This window comes from Ruditapes philippinarum, unplaced genomic scaffold (genome assembly GCF_026571515.1).
Source record: "Ruditapes philippinarum isolate M1 unplaced genomic scaffold, ASM2657151v2 ctg4715_1_1_1_1, whole genome shotgun sequence".
Taxonomy (NCBI): Eukaryota; Metazoa; Mollusca; class Bivalvia; order Venerida; family Veneridae; genus Ruditapes; species Ruditapes philippinarum.
The window spans coordinates 36,744-62,269 of NW_026865416.1; the positions used below are offsets into that span (position 1 = coordinate 36,744).

At 31.1% G+C, this 25,526-nt stretch overlaps 1 protein-coding gene across 1 annotated transcript; it reads left to right on the plus strand.

The window, feature by feature from the left end:
- The first annotated feature begins 4,193 nt into the window (after positions 1-4,193).
- LOC132728935 (uncharacterized) lies at positions 4,194-9,155 on the plus strand. The gene is made up of 5 exons (XM_060714661.1): positions 4,194-4,404; positions 5,834-6,087; positions 6,808-7,102; positions 7,703-7,888; positions 8,524-9,155. The coding sequence occupies exons 1-5, from the start codon at positions 4,350-4,352 to the stop codon at positions 8,718-8,720; spliced, it is 987 nt and encodes a 328-aa protein (XP_060570644.1). The 5' UTR covers positions 4,194-4,349; the 3' UTR covers positions 8,721-9,155.
- The last annotated feature ends 16,371 nt before the right edge of the window (positions 9,156-25,526 follow it).

Consider the following 25,526-nt stretch of genomic DNA (forward strand, 5'->3'; position numbering starts at 1 on the left):
AAACGTTTTTAAAATTTTTTTTAGAAAAATTCCCTTTCGGGTTACAATTTATTTTAGGGAATTTTAAAAATTAAAAAAAGGCAGATTTTTATAAAACTAAATGATTTTTATTTTTTATTTGCTTTTTCCCAAATTGAAGAAAACAACCTTTTTTATTGACAAAGTCTTTTAAAAATCCCCTTCCCCCCAATTTTTATGAGACTTGTTTTAAACCATGGGCCCGCAATATTGTGTAAAAACTTGTACCCTTTTCCTTTTATTAAAATATTATCTAAATGAGCCGCGCCATGACAAAACCAACATAAAGGGTTTGCGATCAGCATGGATCCAGACCAGCCTGCGCATCCGCACAGTCTGATCAGGATCCATGTTGTTCGCTTACCAACCCTATTACAAGTAGAGAAACTGATAGCGAACAGCATGGATCCTGATCAGACTGCGCGGAGGTGCAGGCTGGTCTGGATCCATGCTGGTCGCAAACCCATTATGTTGGTTTTGTCATGGGGTGGCTCAAATAACGTCAGGTAGGTTAGTAAACGTATGTGTGTACAAGTTTGAACAAATGAAATATAAAAGAAGTATTGACTCGAATATCTGTTCTAATGAAGAATTAAAGAGAATAACCTCTGCGGGAGGCAACACCAACTGGAATCTAAAGTGTTTTTTTGGTAGTTGCTGGAAGGGGGTTGCGCAAGAGAGGTTAGATTCAGTATCAAATCTTAGTTTTGAAAATGCTGATTATATTGTTGCTTTAAAATGGTGCTGAGAAGGATATACTGTTATACCAATGCCTCCTTTTTATGATGTTGCCGTGTGTGCTGCGCGGGTCTTTACGTCAAACTTGAGACACATTATTATTACGAGACCTCACTTTTCTTGCGTCAATGTCTTCCAATTAACTAACTGATTTGCTTATTTCATTCTTATGTCTTTTGTGTGTGTGAAGAAATTGTAATTGTGTTCGTTCGGTTGTGTAAATGATCAACATATAAAATGTAAATAATTAAATTAAATTAAATCAAATCTAAATGACCCATTAAGCTTATAATCGCTATTGTCTTTGGTTTTTGTGTGTGTTTGTTCTATTTTTCTTTTTGCTGTGATAGTTTCCGAAAAAACATTGTCATTGAAAGTGTTTACTCTACATATAAAGACAATGGTATAAAATTTTCACTTCGTAAACAGAAAGTTAATGATACTTTATTTCATATACATGTATTAAATGATATTAATATACATCAACATATCTACATAATATACAAAAAGCTTAGGCCAAAAGATTTTGCAACATTATCGTTCTATATAAATATTTTTTTTAAAGACACAAATCTGTTTTTTTGTTTGTAAAGTGAAACTGAATGTTTGACCTTAAGTAATTTACACGGTTTTATCTTATGAGCGAAAAACTGATTTAAACCTAAAGAAAATTCTATGTACGGGTAACTTATTAAAATGAAAGGGTTCTTCATTTATTTCCATACTAAATAATGAAAAATTTCAAAAGTCAGATTGAAAAAAAAAGTACTGCCTGAACCGTTATTTGTGTTGGTTTTCTGCCACACCCATATAAAAAGTCACGTGGTATAGGCACCGTAACTAATCATTATCATAAATTCAGTCAATCAATTTGCCCTCTCCCGGGACAGTTGCCCCCAGGACGTTTGCCACCTTTTTGCAGTGACGGACATTTGCCCCTCATAACTATCGAATTATCGTTATATTGTAGTTTTGTTCCATGACCTCTCTAGAGGTCAAAAAAGTAGATACCGTAATTTATTGTTTGCTTGTAATACCAAGTTTAATATTCCTTAAATATACAAGAATGAATATAGAGCATTTCATTATGAAATTACTACTAATCTTGTTTTATATATTTCATCTTTATAAATTTATTTATATTTCATCCTTAAAAAATTTACTCGTATACAGAAATTTATTTGTTTATTGATTGGCTTATGTAATACATCTTTTGGAATTTTGTTGAGCGTTTACAACGATACATTGATATATCAACATAATTGAGCCAATTAACCGCAGTGCATAAATATCCGTTATTTCAAAATCACGGGAAGAGGTGAATCCTTTTAAAAACGCCTTTCACAGAACAGTTTCTAAGTAAAAATCCTGTGGTTTTAGATCTAAGACCGATCTAAGGTCTTATACATGCGTCATGCTAACCACAGTAGGCTGGCGTAGGTTTACAACCATATCAGGGCGTATTTTTAACAATCTATTTATAGTTTGTGATGGTACCAGAGTAACCCCGGGCTTTATTTTTGTTTCAAATAAACACATTATCAGACGTTATACGGTATAATATCGGTATCTCATTTGTAAAGGATAAGCCTTAAGTGCTCTTCACGAGTGGTGTATAATAAACTAGAGGATTTACAAAAGTTAAAAGATCGCCAGAAATAAGTCCAGTATTTCTTCGTTTGCATGTTTAGCCACCCACACGTCAAAACAATGACGCAAAGAGTTTTTGTGATTCCTATAGAAATAGACAGTTGCACTGAAAAATAAATAAAAATAACAAAAGGAAAAAAAAAACGCACAAAAACATTCTTTCTTTTTGGTGTCACTTGACGATATCCGAACTGTATCCAAAGCTAAATGTTCTTTTTAACCCGGCAAGCAACACCGTAATAATATGTTTATTGATATTTTAAAAAAAAACAAGCAATAAAAAAACCAAAAAAAAAAAAAAAACAAGAAAAAAAAAAACAAAAAACAAACAAAAAAAAACCCCAATAGATTAAAAAAAACACGGCGTTTAGACTTAAAGCTACAGCTGTGACTAAACATTTATTTTCTTTTCCATACTTCAATAATCCCTTAATTTTCTTTTATTCTTTATTATAAAATTCAGTCGTTCTTTGAAAGTTTGTTTAAGGTATAAACAATTTATTTTCTTAAGATATTTATTGAACGAACAGAATCACGTCAGGTATAAGTTCGCTTGTAACATATGCGCCTTTCTTTGCGGGAGAAGTGGCCACGTGCTGTAGCAAGCATTCCTTCAGTATATCATTAAAATGTTTAAAGGGACTCCCACTCTCCAGTTTTTATTGACATGACGGGACTGGAATTTATTTTTTGAGATCAGTTGATGTAGGTCTATACTAATAAATTTTGTTATTCGCTCACTCCGTTTTCCAGAACGCTCATTTTTGTTGTGACAAATGACACAAAAGTCATAAACGTTTTAAACGCTATTTATTCATATCGTGCTAAAATCACACTAAAAATTGTTGTTTTTTTTTCAATTTAATTCCCCGTAAATTTCTTAATGAGCGTTTATATTTTTATCCCTTTTAAGTTTCTCGGTACATATAAGGATGATTTTCATATTCTATGTTTTTAGGCTTTCGGATCATTTCAGTCCCTTTAATGTTATCTTTTAATGGCGAAATCTTATTTAACGAGAGAGAATTACCACGATGTGAAAATAATATATTTACATTTATTATTTATGTGTTCCTAAATAGCATAATTTAGTGATTTTTTGTTTGATGTGTACTCAATCTTAGCCAACTCTTGTCTGTTCTTTTTTCCTTGGTCCTCTGGAGCAAAGTTTATGGCAGGAATGTGTGGCAAAAAACATGAAAACGGAGAGTCAAACCGTTACAAAACGTTCATTGACTACTTAATATCAAAGATGACATGTTGATGGCTAAACAATTACACTAGTTATCTTGCTGACATATTTTTATACCAATTAAGAACTCATTCTAAAGATATCGCAGTCTTTGATTAAACATTTTAGTTTTGATAAACGTGGACAAATTTGACTAAAGGCCGATTAGCACAGATATGCGGCAATAAATTAAACAATATGAAACAAAAACTGTTTTCAAAAGATAACATTATAAGACGATTAATTTCTCTACAAATTTTTGAACACATATTTTAGGCCTCAAAATTAAAGCCCGGCATAGAAAATGGCAAATAAGCCTTACTTGGTTTTACTCTTTTTTTCTCGGGTCAAGGGCACATGCAACGATAATTTCTTGTCCAAATGCGCTTTAACAGTCGTCGGGTATTTTCAAAAGCGCATGCGTGTTATCGATTCGGTATTGACTGGATTACAAACGTATTTCGTGAATTTTGAGGAGCGGAAGTATTTTTATAAGACCGCCCCGTTTCTGTTTGCGCAGTTTTACACAAGTATATACAGCTGCAAAACATTTTTTTACGTTGTTAGCAATCAGATAGGCGGGGAACGCTGATTGGGCTAGCCAGTTTGATATGAATATTATATAAACATTTATTGATATCCTCATCAAGTATCATCAAGTAATCAGTGCGAGAACGTAGCTCGTCAGTTAAATAAAGTGCGACATTTTAAAATGGAGAAACTATCAATATTAATAATAATTTGGACAATTTGTACTTATAGTGCAGGTAAGAAATAAAAGAGAAGTTCATACGATCAAATATTAGTTGATCTATAATTTTATATGGCGTTTTATTATTTGTTTCTTTTCGATATCTGGATAAAAAAATCAAATAAATCAAACGAAGTGTTTATAAATGAAATAAGGGTTTTCTTTTTCAATATGAAGATATAATACTATATACTGTAATGTTTGCTTTCTGTGTCTGGTTATTAAAGTTTTAAGTTTAAAAGTGACGTTATGACCTAAATGCAATGGTCAATGAACAGGTAAAATTAGAAGTTGCCTGATATTTTTCGAAAATTTGTTACATTTATTATCATAAATAATAATAAAAAATAATCAGTAATCCACTTGACCAATTGAAATCTGTTTTAATATCGTTCAGAATTTATCGGTAACGTACAATTCTTAAAAAAGTGTTGAGCAGTCTTTTTTTACAATTTCCTTATTGCATTGTATCATAAACACTGTTCATTATCAAATATGAGTCAATCACCATTTTGATAATCAATCTTTTGAGATATATTGCTAATCAACACGACAGTGAAAGAAAAATGAGCCGTGTCATGACAAAACCAACATAATTGGTTTGCGACCAGCATGGATCCAGACCAGCCTGCGCATCCGCGCAGTCTGATCAGGATCCATGCTGTTCGCTAACCAACCCTAATACAAGTAGAGAAATTGATGGCGAACAGCATGGATCCTGATCAGACTGCGCGGAGGTGCAGGCTGGTCTGGATCCATGCTGGTTGCAAACTAACTATGTTGGTTTTGTCTTGACGCGCCTAAAATGTGCATACATGTATTGTCACTTTTAAGTCAATTCGACACCTAATGGTCATATGGCGGCATTCTGGTTTACTGGTTATTATTTTGGAAAAACCTGAGTTAAAGCATCGACAGTTCTTAAGCTTTCAAATCCAAAACGGTTTCGAACCCGCCTCGGTAAGGGGCCAGTTGTTTGAAATCAGTAATTTAAACGCATCGGCAATAGTGGTAACTGCTTCTTCTTATTCTTCTTCATTTATTATTAAAACTTTTACATGTATAATAATAATAATAATAATAATAATAATAATAATAATAATAATAATAATTATTATCATTATTATTATTATTATTATTATTCTGCTTATTATCATTATTCTTATTGTTCTTATTTAAATGTGCCTATGATCGTAATTTGGAGGAAAAATATCATTTACAACCGATATGAAGTAAATGTTGATTACCAAAAAAATTTCTTAACAAAAAGAAAAATAATAAAATATAAAAAAATGAATGAAAATAAACAAAAGAAAATGAAGAAAGAAAAATAATTTTAAAAAGAAACTATTTTTGTGAATTATAATTTTTCTTTCTATAAATACTGTCATGCACTGGCAGTATCTCTGTTTTCCTTTTTATTACTACATGTTTTTTTTCTGCAGAATGTAAACCATTGACACAAAGTGTATCCTTCCCGATACCGACAACATTTCTAACACCAACACCTAGAAGAATGCAATGCCCGCACAAAAGAAGTACTAATTATAAGAGGATTTTCCTCAACGACGACCAAATGCAAGAACTATATTTGGAATTGTTAGGAAGTATGGACCAGGGCATGTTTGCTAAGACTTTAACTGACGCAGAAGCGAATTTTCATCACATTCTTCTTCCATCGTCATCAAATAAAACTAAAGTAAGTGTTTCTGAAATTTCCCCCGTTATAATGTTTAAGTTTATATATTGGTTACTAAAATTATAATTGATGAAGTAGGTTCTGAATGGCAGACTATATGAGGAAAGGAAATTCCTTAGTTTAATTTTTAAAATAAATCATAAGCTTCTTTTTTCTGTTAATGTTAGTTTGATCTTTGGATACGGTATATTTATGAAATATTTGCGGACTCTGAAACAGTTTTCTCGAGGTTTTGTTATCTGAAAGCATTTATCTTACTCGACCGAGAAAAAACTCTTTATGATACATGCTTTTTGTTTCTGGACTTTAAACTAATTTATATGCATTTTCCATATTTTCAATATTATGTATACATAAAGGATATGAAATGAGTGTAGGTGCAACACTGAATTTATTAAATGAGTTAGATAAAATCATAATAATCAAACGAGCCTTTCGCAATTATAACCTTTTAATCAAACAAGTTAGATGAATTTAGAAATGCACATACTACCTAATGAACCTAATAAACTCTTCTTTTCATCAAAACCCGAGTACCAAGAAATAATTTTTTAATTACACATTTAGTAAATTATAACATCATGATATGATGTTAAAACTCATATGACGTCTCAATAAAAAATACACGGCGTGTCTTCATTAACAATTTACGGAGTCGCAAAGCTACAAAGGTATATGTTATTAATAATAAGTATATTTATTTAAAATGTATATTTTCAGCATTGGCGACGTAAAAATCACACCAAAAAGTCTGATTTCATCAACGACTTAAAGATTTATCAGTCGTGGTATAATTCAATGGTAAAAGATCTGACAGTAAGCAATGATACGATCGAAAATGCCGATGCTCCTCTTTACCACGATTTCAAAGATGAACTTGAAGATATACTGGCGAAAATAGATATAACTAAAAATCAGTTGAAACAAGAACTTGGCCTTATACATGATATTGATGAACTTACAGCCTTTCGGCTGTCAAATACAAAGCGAATAAAAAGAGGTACCAACACTATAGGTAAATACAAGCGATTTTATGTATCTTTACTAAGCCTCCAAAAAACTAAATTTCTGATAAAAAAAGTTATTGTTTGGATTTTAAAAAGGAATACTGCCAAACAAAATAAAATAAATAAATAAATACTGTAATTAATTGCCTTACAGCGAGTTGCGCATGCACAAAATCATTGCAAAAACGGATAAAACCCTTCTTAAAATTACAAACATTATTTTGTTCCCGAACATTTTATTCCGTTTATGTACATTATTCAGATGTGTTAAATAACAGAGACATTCTATGTTACAACTTTTTCTGGAATATTATTTTACTGTTGATAAATTTTATAAGAATATTTCATGAGATATAGATTTATAACCAGATGAAATTACGAAAAAGTTTAATATAAATTTTCAAATCCATTACTTAATATTGCAAGTTTAAGTTTACCTTTTTGAATCATAACATTATAAAATTATTCAAATTTTATAATAGTTTTGTAATGACTGTGATTCCACTTTCCACACATGATTTGTGCTCATCAGCTCTGTTAAATAATGACAAGAATATCTCTACAGAAGAGAAGGACAATATTATCGTTGATATTTATTTCATTTTCAGGAGCTATTCGCTCTCGGACGGAATATTGTCATAATCGTGGCAGACCTACCGGGACCAACTACTTACACTTGTGCACTACATGCGCCGTTACGACACAGTTTCCTGAAGACATTTTCCCGAGATATACAAACGAAATTAAGTGTGATCCAACAGATTGTAAATGTTTTCAGGCGACAAAAACTATAGGTACTTCATTCTCTTTTTATACAAGTGTTGCTTGTTCGGTCTTCGTGACTATAATTTGATCTCGAACAATGATTCTAATGGGTTTCAGATGATCCTGAAACTGTTTGATTAGAAGTTGGTCACAAAAATGTTTAGTACTGGTTAGTTATACAGGAAACGCCGAAATTACTGCCAAGAAATATCCAAAAATATGACTGTAATATAATCGGCAGAAAAAATCAAGAAAAAAAATCATGTTTTTGTTTGAATGTTTTTTAAATCTGCTTTAACGTGCTATGCCATTTTATTAGATTGAATATAATTTTAATTTTGCAATGGTTTATAATTATAAAAACATGTACTTTCTGTTGTATAAATTGAAATTAAAAATGATAAATAGATACATAAATATGTGAGATCCAGCACTTTGGTGTAGATTTGACTTCCTTGTCGGTTACTATTATTTCCTTTTATGTATTATTAAAGTGATTATCATGTCCGTGCTATGCCTTGTTCCCTTTCCTGTTTTTTGTGGTCCTCCCGGGCTGCTGGCTGCTGTTCCTTGTTGCTTGGTGGTGTAGGGGTTGCGTCCATTGAACGCCGCCTTTCCTTGTTGGTCTTTTTCATAATATTTTATGATTTAATTGTTGTTTTAGTACATGGTAAATGTCAGCCCATAATAAAGAACGTTATTATGCTGAGAAGAAATCCCGGAGGATGCAGGATGACTATAAAGAACGGACAAGAAGTTTTTACAGATGATTTTGAAATGTATCAACAACCTTTACACGTGGGTTGCGAGTGTGTTCTGAACAAAAATTCTCTTTACGCACCTTTGGTACCGAAACATTAGAAACAGGAGAACCATGTTTAGGTTGATGTTGGAATAAAACATTTGCCTGAAGTCGGCTGTATTTGCAATACATGCGATGAAGTATTTTTAAAAAATGAGTTGGATGGCTTTTAAAGTTATCGTTAAAAGCAGCAAAAAGATCGTTTCAAATGTTTTTTGTTGTACATGTATGTAATTGCATGAAAAATGTAAAATAATACATGTATAATATAACCGACAAAGGGGTAATGTAATAACTATCAGTTAAGAACTGAGATGTTTTGTACATATTTTTTATATTTTATTTGTTATTTATTTCGACTGTACTACGGTCGTTAAATGTTTTTTTCCGGTCTTTCAACTTTCAACTTTTATCCAGAACAAGGCCCGGTTGGGGTCTGTTTGAATGGATTCCAATACTGTTTGTAACGTCGCATTTTATTGGACAATACTGACGTTTATTAGTCGCCGGTAGAAACCGGCGACTATATTTGTAATAGTTTAATATTATACCTATGGTAGGAGAAGCCCTTAAAATCTGAAAATTAAAAGCGAATCAATGGCGCGATAGCTCAGTTGGTTAGACCACTGACTGTCACTCCTGAGGTTCCGGGTTCGATCCTGGGTAACACCCTTGGGATTTTTCAGAAACACTTTCAGTGTTTCCCACCTAACTAGAGGTTTACTGGTTCGAAACCCAGGTAATCCTCGCATGTATCAGTGCTATACACTGGGCATGTAAAAGAACCAAGGAATCTATTCAATAAGAGCTAGGGACTGGTTCCCGGATTTCCTTGTATCTCATAGCTGTCACTAGTGTCTGCTGAGGTAAGGACCCTACTGGAAATAAGTGCTTGCACTTTCGTAGGTTATCCTTGACCGCCCGGTCTAAAGAAAATCAATCAAAAAAAAAAAAAAAAATCATTGAACAATTAAAGACAACAATTATTTTTCAGTCATCTCAAAAAAGTAAACATATGATAACTTTGCTCAATGAAATGAAATATGCACATATTGACATCTAAAAAAGCAACATTACAATTTTCATAAAATGAATCAATAACGTATCCCCAGGGATCAGTCATTTATTATTAGGGTAACTTCTACTTTTTTCTATGTGTCAAGCATTGCTATTTTATAATATATAAATCATGAATGATATTTGAAATGACACTTAAGAATTATTTGGTTGTTTATATTTTATGAGAACTACTATATTACATTATTTTATCTAATTATAAACAAATTCTCTCTGGTCTTTCGTAAGAATCACGTGACTACATGTTTAGCGTTATAAAATCTATTAATACAAACAGATTGCTGATAAGACAGGTAACTTGTTAATGGTGGTAACTGATAAGATGCATATCATTGTAATTTTGTACAGATAATGACATAAGTTATTTTTCATTTATCAGTTTCATACTTTATATCATTAGAAAAACCTGTTTACTCATATTTTACACATTAAAAATAAATTTTCAAAACCTTTTCCTTTCTTTTTGGTAAAGAGTAAAACTTGGCCCTTTCTGTCAAACTTTCGACAAGAAAGTTCAACAGTTTAGTTTAGGTTGAACATCCCAAAATAATGTTATGCTTAAGAGGCACATTATTGAAATATAATTATAATGGTAAACGATGATTTTGGTATATTCCGTCGGTTTCCGTCATGCAGGTTTCCAAAACGGTATGACGTTAGGGGTCCGGAATCGTATTAGATACATGGAAAAAAATAACAAACTATCTTTGTGTTGATAGTTTATCGCACTGAAAGGCAATAAAACGTTAATTTTATATATCATAATTATGTAACGATGGGAATACATGTATTGATTTCAACTAAATTATATATTTTTTCTATAGCACATAATAATGAGGTATAACACTTTTACAGTAAAATTGTATTGCTTCATGAAATAATTAAACATTTATATTTTCATAGTCACTTTGCAAATATTCGATGATCGGTAATTATTTGTCGGTAATTATCTGAATCTGAACTAGTAACCTATACGGATTTCAATGTATGGTACAACAGTATATGTATAAAGTACAATTACCAGAAGAATTACCAGCATAGCACTTGCCTTACAAGCCTCAGTGGCAAACATTACTCAACTCATTGTTCCTCTTATTTTTATACTTGAACCATTAAACTTAAATTTTCTTGTAGTTATGATAAAACAATCATTTTTCTATCCGGTGACTTGATGCTTTAGCATCAAAATCTCTACTTGTAGGCGCCCGCGCCGAAGCGCGGCGCCTATTATGGAATGAAATCAGATTTTGTGAAAGGGCGACAGCAACTTCTCGAGCCTTTTATAGTTGTTCATAATAAAAGCCGATCATTCCGATCGGTATGAGGGTGCTTGATTATTAGTCGCGATATGTACAATGAATGGGGAACTGGAGAATTTCGCAATGCAAACATTTTCAAATGAAATAACCTTTTCCGTCAATAAATCGCGCTCTTCGGGGTATTTTTGTTTATCATTTTGTAGTACACAGTGGGTTATTATGGTATGTTATTCCGAAGGCTGTTAATAGAATGATGAGTTGATGACCTAAATATTCCGAAAATCTATTTATAGAGGGATGTACTCCTATCGGTAATTCCCGGTCTCTCCCGGGATTTACTAGTGACCGGCGAATAGTACCACACGTTTATTGTCCGGTCTCTCCCGGTTTTGGAGTAGATGTTTGATATCGTTACAGAACAGAATAAATAAGCTTTTTTTCAAAATGAATGTTTGTCACTTAGTTCGGTTACAATAATTAATAAACACAGATCAACTCTCAAATTTATTGATTATTATTATACATGAACATACAATTCGAAAAAAAAAACCAACAACACAAATCGCATGTTTTATTTTATCTATATAAGATAAAAACAATAAATATGTACAATAATTGAGAAAAAATGTACATTTTTATGGCATTAATATGACACTATCAACTTTGAAACATTTAATTTAATTTGTTATTCGTGTTTAGTAAAGATGCCGAGGAATTATTCAAAGTTACAAATCAGATTTTATGAATTATTCAATTGATTGATAATCTAAATAATGATAAAGAAAAATACAAATGTGCATGTATAGTGTTTAAGAATAAACAATATTATATATTGAAAGATTAACCATGATTTACTGACTTTTTCCAGTTAAGTTTTGACTTATAATCGTCGGTCTATATGACAATAAATTATTGAATTCTTAAAATAGTAGTAAACGTAAAAACTCAGTATTAAAATAGCGCATAAAACACAAAAAAAGAAAAGAAAACAATATTCATAAAATCTGTATTTTTTTATTAAAATAGATATTACAATTATTGTATAATAAACAATTATGCTCAACATGATCAACATGGTAATATAACAAGTGTCATATTGTTACTAAGTGTGAACAGATACCTTAAGAGGGCGTCCTCGCTAATAGCGATAACATAATAAGGGACAATTACACAAGTATGGTGTTGATCATGCGTTACACATATGGATTATAAATGATTGTATACATGTATATCCGTTGCTATTAATAACCACGATCATAAAGAAATAACAAGTAATATTCTAATTTCTAATTTCTAATAAAAATATTCGTAGTGGAATCTGCCATAATAAATAGAGATATTTTCTGCGAAAACTTGTGTGTTTGCTTTATTTTTTTTTGCTCGGAATTATTCATAAAATGGTAGGCTTATTTAATATTTTCTTAAAAAGAAATAATTGTTTTATGTTCGACCTTCTCCGGTCATCGACGGTCACCAGTTTCCAAAGACCTTCTTCTATATTGATCGATTATTGTCAACTATATTCCTGATACAAACGTTTATTTACCCCCCCCCCAATCAATGTTGAAAATAGTTAAATGAAATATCTTTATATCATTAAAAATGGTCCCCGCAGGAAACCATTTTACTTGTTTTACCTGTAAACCGTACATGATTGGTTAATTAACCTTTTCGAAAGCCTAGCTAAATACCGATTGCCGGTACGTTACGGATTTACCTCTAGGGAATTAGTCCGAATTACACACCTAATTTAGAACAAAAAACTATTACGTGATATTTCTAATTTTCTTTAATTATTTTACCGTTTAAGGTGGAAAAACTTGAATGATGTGTTTGAAAATGATCAATGTATCTTAAAAATCTATCTCAAATTTTACAAACAATAAATTGTTTATACTGAAAAGCTACAAAATTAAAATATTCGTAGTGGCATCTGCCATAATAAATAGAGATATTTTCTGCGTAAACTTGTGTGATTACTTTATTCTTTGTTTGCTCGGAATTATTCATAAAATGGTAGGCCTATTTATCATTTTCTTAAAAAGAAATAATTGTTTTATGTTCGACCTTCTCAGGTCTTCAACGGTCACCAGTGTCCAAAGACCTTCTTCTATATTGATCGATTATTGTCAACTATATATGAAATATCTTTATATCATTAAAAATGTTCCCCGCAGGAAACCATTTTACTTGTATAATCTATATAGTTACAAGGCTACTGTAACTGTTCGATGCTCTAGTGTGTCTTACCGCCGCGATCCGGAACTTAATTAACAAAAATCACAACTTACTAATTAATTTCATCTTCACGCTAAATAAAGGAATTACTTTATTATTTTTATAGATTCGGTACAAAGATTTTTAATTTAATATGGTCGTGAAATGGTCGTTTACTATATAACACTCGCATACATATTTTGGCCAAACAACCATATGGCCGTTTTTACAAGACTATATAATATGCTGAAAATCCAACCTTTATTTGTAATATAATATACCGTCAGTATTGGGCACGTGGTGTTTTTCATGTGTGTGCTTTTTTATTGTATTGTACAAACATGTAAATAGACATTGCATTTGAAGAAAAATACTGGTTTTATATAATGATACAGAACAGGTCTGTAGCAAAGAATACAAAATGTATTTAAATATACAGTATGTTCCTGGTTTTGTAAATTAATATGATATTTGTGTTCAAATGTGTTGTTTAAATATTTGTTGATATTTTATGAAATGGAAATGTTGACTAATTTGTAATATAATATAAAGCTGATGTGTGTTTTATGTTTAACTGGTTATAGATACCATATGATAATATATCATAATTTATAATATTGTTGCCAAAGCGTATTGCGAATCTGCGTGTCAGGTAGGTGACACGTGGGATACGTTTGTCAGTCGAGCGAAATACGTTCCTTGCTGCTTTCATTCATCGGCAATACAATCACAATTATTATGATGTTACTGATAGGCAATTTATTTTATACTTTCTCTGAACACCTTTCAAAACCGGTATGAGAATCGTTCATAAACTACGTGAAACAAACAATTAGCAACAATCGATCTACGCATGCCGAAATGAGCGTATACGTAACGTAAAGTTCATACGCCGTGTACGATGCTAAATTTGAAACATATTCAAAAGTTGTTTTTGATCCATGCGTATTTGGACGCACGTTGAGTTTGTCAGTACGTCTAAAACGTACTATATCCTTAACAGATATCTGCGTAAGGTAGCGTACTTATGCGATACCCCATACACGTTTATGCCATACGCTATATCTTTTATGCAAGCGTATTAGAAAAACATTAATGTGCTGGCTTACGCAGATAAAAGTTTTTTACAGTCATTATCACGCGTCCTTTTTATGTATCAATAGCACATACCAACGACAATTTTTGAGTGTAAGGTTGTGTATAAAATGTGTGTGTATCAACGTTTCACAATCGTTACACATACGCACGTATACGTTGAATTAAAATTTGTGAAATTAAACTTTTTTCATTTGTATTTTTCATCATCCAGTATGACATTGTAATATTAAGTAGTGCATGTCTATTATAATCAACTTTAAATGCCGTGGCATAACACAGTAACTGTTGTCAAGATAATTTATAAAATTTGATTTAGTAGTTCCAGACATATTCAATTTGTTTGCAATCAGAGAATACCTAGAAGTGTCGTACACAATATCCTGTCCATTTATTGCAATAAGATATTATAGTCTCCAGCAAGTTTTTTGAAAAGAAAGAAATGCCATTTACATACTGAGTTGCAAAAGGAAGTGTACACTTGTTTACACGGGACTTTTGTATACTTATTCAAGCAAAATATTGGCCTTTTTGGTATAGAAAATTGCTAAAATATACTGACTTTAACATTTATTCGAATGACATTTGATTTATATCAGATATACTCGTATAACTGTGAATAACAAAGGGGTGAAAAGTAAAAGTTGGACGCTGTCTTGTGTTTTTTTTGGTTATTGCGTTCTTGCGTTTTGTTATTTGAATATTTACATGGAATACCATTCAAGCAGACTGCCAAATGTTACGTCAGGTCAATGAAGTCTCGGACAATTGCGTTGATCAAACCGCAGTCAACATGGGTGCAACAAATCTAAATTATTGGCACAATTTTGTGATTTTACTTTTCATCACGAAGCATGTAAGCTAAACAAAATTTTGATGATAATTAAATTTCAATTAATTTGAAAATTAAAACACCGTATAGTAAATAACCTTCAGCAGATTGTACAACTTAGTATCTGTTAAGGCATTCCTCTGAAAATTTTGACTTATCGACAAAAACGATATGTTTAAGCGACGAGATGATAAGCCGAAGCGACTAATCGGTACTCAATAAATTATGTACTGTCGCATCGTCGCGTCGCTCTTTTGCATCTTGTAATCGCCTCGTTACTTTGCATTACTCCAGCGTATCGTCTCGACCTGCACACGCGATATTGTCATGTTTTTCGGTGCATCGTCTGTTCGATTGGGCATATCGCCTTATTGTGTGACTGCATGTTTGTACCGGCGTTTTGGCGAATTATTTGCATTTAATATTGTCTTATCGCTTTGGCGAAGAGACACTTAATACACCGATCTTATTAGACGATAACGCAATGACGCGACAGGAGGGTGCCACGAGGCAACGAAACTATAACGCAATGACATGGCAGGATGATGCACCGAAGCGACGAGAGTCGGACGATAATTTGAGGACACTATAAGACGCTACGTCCAAATGTTTTAGGCATATTAGATGCCGCTCGAGCGAAAGAAACTATTTCTTGCAACAGAACACTGTCCTTTTTCAGTAAATACAGGTTATGTTTCAAACACACATTGTATTTAAATGATAATTATAATAATAATTTCGGAGAAGGAATTCCCAACAACGAATGATGAACAAAAAATAAACTCTTAACCTGTTTATTTCTTAAACCGATTGGCCAAGCTTTGCACTCAAAACAGTTCTTTCGAATCGTGTGAGATTTTGATATTAAGTGACATTAACAAAAATTAGCTGCCAACACTATATAGACTTGTCTTGTAATCTGGAACATTTTTCTTACGATGGTGTGAATTTCTGACAACATTTTTACTTTTTAAGTTATATTCTTCCACATTCAGATGATGAGCACAAATTGCAAGTATCTCATGTTAATCCTAACTTGCAAAACACACAAATATCCGATATTTAATAATGTAACTTTACCTTCCTTGATGATATTGTTTTTCTTTCTTCATATTTACCCTGCTATTGAAATAATAATAAAAACAGCTGTCGTTCATTTTTCTGAGACATTAGAAAAAAATTGATATCAGGTTGAAATTCTGCCAAACAACCAAAACTGTGCGTACTTTTATTGTGATTTAGTATCATGATAAAAAGACCACTTTTTTGTACGTTTTGCTACTTTTATGGCATATAATTTTCTCACCAAAAGATGTTTTCTTTCTTCGTGAATACTTATTTTTGAAAAAAAAATAGTCACAATTTATTTATTGTTTCGTACTAATAGTAATTCAAACCATTCTTAATTATAACTTTAGAAAAACATATATTTTGTATGTTGTTATGTGTAAGAAGGACCCTCTTAAATCATTACATAATCAAAATATCATCTAAATCCCAGCCTAAAACTGAGACGTCTTTCTTGAACAAAACAATCTTCCGCTTGGTGCAAGTAATGATTGCAAACTTGATATAAAGCATACCACTAAATGCTAAATTGTGATAGGTTAGCGGGTGCACATACTGATTCTGATGGATTAGAGTAAAAATTACATTATCATAGAAAATAACCTTGGTATCAGACCATAAGACAGGTCGCGCATATATATATTGACGATGACGTAAATAGCCAGCTGAAAGTTATAACATTTTGGAATAAGATATATGTTTAGTTTCTTTTAATTGACTTACGTTAATGTATTTAAAGGATAAATCTAAAATTGATATTGTGACGACATTTATAAAATCATTCTTATCGGTTATATTTTTTAATGTTTTTCACAATTATGCAATACGAAGAATTATTTTTTATCCTCTGTTTATATCAATGAAAGCCTTGGATCAGTAAATTCTTATTTCGTTTTCCCTTTTCAAATCAGATGACCTTCATCTATTTAATTGTATACAGTATGACGTCAAGCCGGCCATATGAAGAAAATGAAAAGAATAAGTTTCAGTGCAAAAAAGGTCGCATGACGTTATCTTATTTCTAAATGCAATTGACAAGTCTTAATTTTGTCATATTCAATTGCAAGTTTACATTAATCAAATCAAAGTTTGAAGCTTTGGTCTGTTAAAATATAATACAGATTTTTTAAAAACAAATTAAACCAACACTGTTGATTGACATTATACGTTTAAATTCCGATGATGTATGAATAAAGTATTACCCTCTAACCCTTAAACATTCGTTTACTAACTTATAACTGGCATATGTATTAAGCTTTGTCTTCTTAAACAACATTGTTCCTTCCTTGAAAATAAGTATGAGTTATAGAATATTAACGAGTACTTTACCGGCTGGTAACAACAAGGGTCAATCATAGGAAATTAATCGAGACGGAACATTGAGATTAATTTCCATGATTGACCCTTTTTGTCGCCCCATACACTGATAACAACCGGTGAAGTCCGAGTTAATAATCTGTTACCGTTTTATCGCATGACCGCCACAACTTTTTCTTGGAGATTTTCGCTCTCTCGTATTATCGCATGATTTAAGCAAATGATAATTTTAGAGATACACATAGAAATACACTCATTCGGTGCCTCTGCTCCTTCGCTGTCAGAGATATAGTGAACCCCTAGAAAAATGAACCAATTACAATAGTTTTCGCTAAGCCCTTCAGAACCCGTTATTACTTTCCAGACCCTATCTTACGTGTATTAATATAGTTAGTACACTTGATAGATTTAATTGCACTTTTTTGATGGTTTTGATATTTCTGTCGTTTATATTACTTTCTCTAAAACTGTAAAGTAACTTATACATAGTTACTTCAATTATGTGTATACCAAGTCCACTAGAATGAAGAACAAGCTTAATTTTCTCGGAATCAAACTGTCTTATTTTTTATCTTTTAAATTCAATAAAACTGTGTATGTACAAATAATGCTTGACTTGTAACCATAACATCAAGTGATTTGTGCCTAATTCACTTTCACTTTTCAACTACTTGTTTTGATGACATTACATATGACGTCACGTGCTCGTGTTTATCAGGCAGATTTTGGTTGTAAGTTTTCAGACCACCAACTCCTAATCAGTGGGAAGGATAGGCGATTTAGATAGATTATATAAACGCTACGAGTATCCAATGGAAATTGTATAAAATCGACCTACTTAGAGTCTTATTAATTTGCTTGTTATTTCAGTCGTCTCAGCAAAACGGATTTCATTCTCATGGATTAATATTCAAATCACATCAAATTAGATATATATTATCAGAGAATCTTGCGGTTGAATAATGTAAAGAACCTTATTAGGAATGGCCAAATTATTGATGAAACAAATTAAGTCTGATTAGATAACGTAATAAGATTTGCAGAAGATCTTACACAATTTATCTTTTGTTAATACGATGTACCTTACAACATAGTTTTGCTTTGCAAACTTTCAAATCTACATTATTTATGAAAACATTGCCTAAACTATGAGTTGACGACAATATTTTATACTTATGCATGAAAGTAATGTAATGAAATTATTTTTAACAAAAATTGGAATTTCATTATATTTATACAACTGTTTGAATGCACAGGTCAAACTAAAAAAGTCTTAATCGGATTCCGAAACCATTTGCTTGAGCACAGTGTTAAGAGGTTAGGACATCAAGATAAGTTTGGTTTTAGCTTCCGAAATATTGTACATGAAAAAGGACAATTTAGCCAAAGAAATGCTGAAATTTGGCAATATTTTGTTTTTCAATAGCTTTTCATTTTGGGGTTCCTTTTACAGTTTTGTTTTTAAATGTTTCTAAATGGATATTGAGCTAAGCCATCTTGGTGTTTCTTTTGTTTTGCTTTTTGCGTTTTGAGCATTAATACACTCATAGTGATTTAGTGTTTTGAATGGAAGTCAAAAAACTACTTAGTTTGTTCTCATTGTGCTACCTTTATCGCATTTCATTTCACATTAAGTGGTATTTTCTCAAGTTATATGTTCTTAGCCCACATTATTGAAGCTTGAACGTTCATAATACCTTAATGCAAATATTCTGAAGAAAAGTATCCTTAAGGAGAAAAGTTATTTTCAAACTGTTACAAAGTTATATTATGATCATATGCCCTTATCTTGTTTAGTCAGATTGACACTGTGTATGTCATGGAGAGACTTTCCAGCTTAACTAGTGAAGAAGACCCTAGGTGCCTCTTCGTGCATTTTTTCATCAACAATAGAAAAGTCCGTTACACGGGAGAACATTAATTTATGTCACGACATATGAAAGTATGCATTGACCTCCAATATAAACAATACTTGATCCACATCCCTTTGTGATTTTGTTCATATTGACACTAAATATTCTCTGCCATTGACCTATGTCTTGACCTTATTAGATTAACAATATGAACAATGAGGCTTTTCGAGAATCACTTCAATTTTAAACATAATACATGACTATGTCTTATAAAGAAAATCTCATAATAAATAAAGTAAGCTTTTATAACTTAAATAATGAAATGATTTATTTGCCACGGAAAATCTTTATAAAAATATTTGCAATGGTAAATAATGTTTGGTAAACGTATTTCTTTCATGATAAATTACCGTATATCCATGGTAATGGTCATTTTGCAATAACAACCTCCAAATTTGCATGTTTCTTTTAACCAAAAAAAATCAATAAATGTGATAAGTACATGTATACACTCTTAGAACTTGCTTCACAATAACTGTAGAAAAAATATGTTTAAGTACGAAGATATATCGCATAGTCTTATCTAAACATCTTATATCAAAGGCACATACATGCAGATTTCTCATCTGAAGAAAGTTATAACGTTAATTTAATGGTTTTAATGCTTAATAACTGACAAAATTAGCGCTGTTGTGAAATAATTGGTCATCAAAGTAGTCAAATGTAAAACAAAGTTATATCATTTAGACTTCTATCACTATTATAACTATATTATATTTGCAAGAAAAGCAACAGAAGAAAAAGATGGTTCGAGTAATTGACCAATAAGGATCTTTTTGGAAACCTTTAACATGGGTTTAACAAATAAAAGGCTATTTTAGAATTAAAATAAAATCATTTTTAGGGTATAATTGGCCTTTTAGCAATATATACAAAGCAATGTGTATATAAATTTAGGCCATCCCTTATTAAGAAATTTTAACGATTGGCTAAAAGAATATATCCATTATGTGCGAAGTAATCTACACCGCAATTTTCACACATAAATATACAAATTCTTTACGGCCAATGTAATTTAAAAAAAGAAGAATTTCGTCATTAGGCTAACTAGGTTGTTACTTGTCGAGACAAACAAATGAGCAAACATATAAGGTATGATTAGGCAACCACCGCAATACAATTCCTGTAATTAGGAAACCTCTAAATTAAGTGTCACTTGTAAGACGTGTGGCTAAAAGCATTTTCGGAAATGTTTAAGTTGATTCGTCTGAGAGTTTGTAATTGTGCCAATATCAATTTGTGAAAGTTTTTATCCCTATAACTACGCCAATTCTGAATTTTCTTAGCTTAAAATACTTTTGTTTTTCTTAAAATGCAAATTTTTGTGAAGAAGAGGGCCCTGCGGAGTGACGTTTGCTTCCAATCCATCTAAATATTGGTCTAAATATCTGAACATCTAGCTGAACAAAAACGATTCACACTATTCCCAAAATAAACTGAAGGAACTGTTGAGTGCATTATTACACGATATATGTATATGTACAGCATACAAAGGGAATGCATACGTCATACGGCATAAGATGTGATGCAAAAAAATATGTATATATAAATGAATAAAAAATAAAAAAAAAATGAAAAAAAAAATGACGACAATAAATTACTTTTCGCTAAATGTAGTTTATTATAATTTTTTTTATCATCTGTTCTTTTTATAAGCAATTGTTCAATATCAAAGTTCTTGGCATTTTTTCGACAATGTATAACTGTAACATATCATAGAAATACATTATTACAGTAAATTACCTTAAATTCTGTTTAAAAAATATTTACGATGACGTAAATAGCAGACTGTAAGTAATAACTTTTCGGAATTAGATATAATTAGTTTCTTTAATTGACTTACGTTAATTTATTTGAAAGATAAATCTAAAATTGATATTGTGACGACAATTATAAAACCATTCTTATCGGTTATATTTCTTTCGTGCATTTCACAATTATGCATTACGAAGAATTTATTTTTTATCCTCTGTTTATATCAATGAATACTTTAGATCAGTGAATGCCTATTTCGTTTTCCCTTTTCAAATCCGATGAACTTCATCTATTTAATTGTAACAGAATGACGTCAAGCTGGCCTAATAAAGAGATAGAAAGGAATGAGTTTAAATGCAAAAAATGTCGTATGACGTTATCTTATTTTTATATGTAATTTGATAAGTCTTAATTTTGACATATTCAATTGCAAGTTTACATTTATCAAATCAAAGTTTGATGTTTTGGTCTGTTAAAATATAATACAGGTTTTAGCCCCTTTTTGAAAAGAATTAAACCAACACTATTGATTGACACTATACGTTTTAATTTACGATGATATATAAACAAATTATTACCCTCTAACCCTTAAACAACCGTTAAAGAAATGCCATATAAGCTCATTAAACATGTCTGCTAAAACAAAATTTTCCTTCCTTGCTAAAACGAAATGACGTGAGTGCTTATTTTTAAGACAAGGGTTCAGAAAAAATCCACTGACATTCTGACATTCCCCGCTAGCGTGTTCTAAATATGGAGATATTGAGCAGAATGAGGTAGCGCAATATTCAAGTAGGTCTTGCAAACTGTTTTTGCCCTTCAGCGTCTGCATGGTTGGTGACACAGCACAATTAGAACATATTAAGATTTCATAAATGAAATTCCTTAAAGTATATACATTGTCAAGTTACCTTGTGAAAATGTTGAGCTACAGTTTTGAAAGCTTGAAAAGAGATTTTCCTACATTATTTTTCTATAATTGTAAATGAGTTTTAAGATTTGTCAATCAGAAGTAACTTATAACTTATTATAATTATACATGTATAATACATATGCAAAGTTGCACAGATGATTATTCTTGTAAGTATACATATACACCGGTGTTAACTATTTATGTTAGTTATCATGTGATTTTTGTACTTACGTGTGTACTACGCAAAAGCGTGTACACCTTAACTACTTGAACATTATTTTGAACATTGTTTAGGAATTGTCAGCAATTTAAAATGGGTTGCACGGTGCGATGGATCGCGTGCTGCGAATCAACTTTTTGCGTAGAGAGAATGGTGTTTAGGTAATGTATTTATTATATTTAGTTTTTTGTTTTGTTAGTTTAGTTTTGTATTAATTATAACCTTTAATCAAATGAGAGATATGTGTATGAAGGAGTATTTTATTCTCAAGGATTAATATTAAAGCACGTCCAGCCTTCAACCCCAACCCCACTCCTTGAATCGGCTTGAGCAGAATTCAAATTAAACATTCAGAACCGCATCATATTAGATTTAATACTCAGACAACCTTATTTGGCGGCTAAATTGAATTTAATGAAGAATGCCACGAACCTTATTATAGAGGGCAAAATTATCATGCAAGACAGACTTCGTTAACGAAATAAATCTAATAAGATTAAGTATTAGGACTTGCAAATATTCTTGAACAAAATATAAAATATTTCTTGTAAATACGATTATTAACCTAACGACACAGTTTGAATTGTTAATTTCAGAAAAATATATATTTTTGTATTCTTCATGAGAATATTCCAGATATAACGCATTTTACTAAAATACATTTCTTCCAGTCATGACTATTTGTCATGATAAATAATTGATGCCATTGCAAGTTTTGCTAAATAAATTAAATTCTTATTTCCCAATATAAATGCTACGGACAACAAAGTTTTTTTTAAAGAGTTGGAAATATTTGCCATTGGAAATGGCAAAATACCGGAATTGTTTGGCAAAATCATATTTGCCTGGGGAAAATCCAAATCTTGGAAGTATTTTTTTCTCAATGAAAACAGTAAAGATAAAAAACGAAATATATAAACATTGAAACCCATTTGTTAGTTACAAGAATCGGATTATAGTTTGGTGGATATACTTTGTAAGAACTAACTTCCTTCAAAAGAAGACTAGGATACAGATGTTACATCAGATTCATGCTATTACAAAGAAGAGTCACTTTGTCTAGTAAGCTAGTCATCTCTTCTTCGTATTTAGCATGTATCAACGACACTATATATTTTAAACAAATATATGCTATCCTTTATTTAGTCTTCTTAACGATATGTATTTTTAGCATTTATCCTTTATGTACGCAACCAGTGGCTTGAAATTACACCGCTATTTCTACACATACAAATCTTTCACGGTCAATGTAATTCCAAAAATATAGTATTTCGTAATTAGGCTGAGTGTTTTCTTCTATGTTACTTGTCGAGACAAACAAATGAGCCTTCATATAAGGTATGATTAGGCAACCATCGTTATTCAATTCCTGTAATTAGGAAACATTTAAATTAAGTGTCACTAAGACGTAAGACGTGTGTCTAAAAACATTTTCGAAAATGTTTAAGTGGATTCGTCTTGTAAATTGACAATTCTTAATTTTTGTCATATTCAATTGCAAGTTACATTTATCAAATCAAAGTTTGAAGTTTTGGTCTGTTAAAGATACAATGCAGGTTTTAGTCCTCTTTTCAAAACGAAAAAAATAACACTGTTGATTGACATTATACGTTCAAATTCCGATGAAATCAACAACAACAATTTATTACCCTCTAACTCTCAAACATTCGTTTACAAACTGGCGCATTAGCAAATTTAAACGTTTAGCTTTGTCAGCTGAATCAACTGTTTCTTCGTTGCTAAAACTAGTTGGAATGACATTGTTGCACAGATAATTTTGTTTCTAATTGTACATATACATTGGTTTTAACTATTTATGTTTCAGTAACTTTGTGATTTTTGTACTGATGTCAGTACTACGCAACGGTTTCTAAATCTTAACTGCATGTGTACCATTTTGAACATTGCTTAGAAACTCTCAGCATTTTAAAATTGGTTACACGGTGCAATGGGTCGCAAGCCAGTCAACTTATGCACACAACCCAAGACAGAATGATACGTATATAAGTTAAATGTATTATATATTTAAGAGATCTTTTGTTCTTATAGATTTGCTTTGTTAGTTCAGTTTTGCATTAATTATAACTTAAATTAAATGAGAGATAAATGATTCATAACTGCAATAAAAAATAATCTTTTTTATTGTTGAATGTGTCCTTATCATACCAGTCTATATAAATAGTAAATATTTTTAGCAAAAACCTATGCTTAATTTCGTAACAGTATTATAATAATTTATAATAATTATATGTTAGGTGATAGAAATTTATTTGAAGTCAATATATTTTTATTCGTAATCATTTTGTTTAGCAAAAAGGTATTTTATTCTCAAGGTTAAATATTAAATAGAAAAAATAATCCCTAACGATCTTCCAACCTCCTTTGTACCGGCTTGAGGAGAATTCAAATTAAACATTCAGAACCGCATCATATAATTTAGATTTAATACTCAGACAACCTTATTTAGCGGCTAAATTGAATTTAATGAAAAATGCCACGAACCTTTATTAGGGAGGGCAAAATTATCATGAAAGACAGATTTTGTTAACGAAATAAGTCTAATTAGATAAAGTATAAGGACTTGAAAATATTCTTGAACAAAATATTTCTTGTAAATATGATTATAACCTAACGACATAGTTTGCATGTTTAACCCTTTCGCTGCCAGAGGGTTATTGTTTTATTGATCACCTATTTGCCAGAGGGTTTTCTATGAAATTATTATATTATTAATTAATATAATTATTATTATTTGTTATTAGTATTATAATAATTATATATGTTTCCAAATCTGTATGTATAATAACAATTATTGCCGATTTTCTTGATATCTATTATTATTTTTATTATAATTATTATTAATTAATTATTATTACTATTATTATTATAGAAACGGCTAAAGCCGTCCATATGGTAAATACGCCGAAAATAACAGGGACGGCTTAAGCCGTCCGAATGGCAGTGAAAGGGTTAAAGTATGCATCTTTAATAATATAATTCCAAACAATGAGTAGAACCACATTTTTTATAATTCTGAATCATTCTTAAAGAAAGCAATCTAGATATAACGAATCCTTCTAAAAAGATCATCCAACATGGCAAATTTGCCTTGGCTATTTGGTGTGATAAATTAATTCCTGTCATTGTAAGGTTTGTAAGATTATGATTGGTAATTTTATATCTAAGTATAAATGCTTTG

Coding starts and splice junctions, on each gene's coding strand:
- LOC132728935 (XM_060714661.1), top strand. CDS start 4,350: ATGGAGAAACTATCAATATTAATAATAATTTGGACAATTTGTACTTAT. Junction 4,405..5,833: donor AATTTGTACTTATAGTGCAG/GTAAGAAATAAA, acceptor TTTTTTCTGCAG/AATGTAAACCATTGACACAA. Junction 6,088..6,807: donor CGTCATCAAATAAAACTAAA/GTAAGTGTTTCT, acceptor GTATATTTTCAG/CATTGGCGACGTAAAAATCA.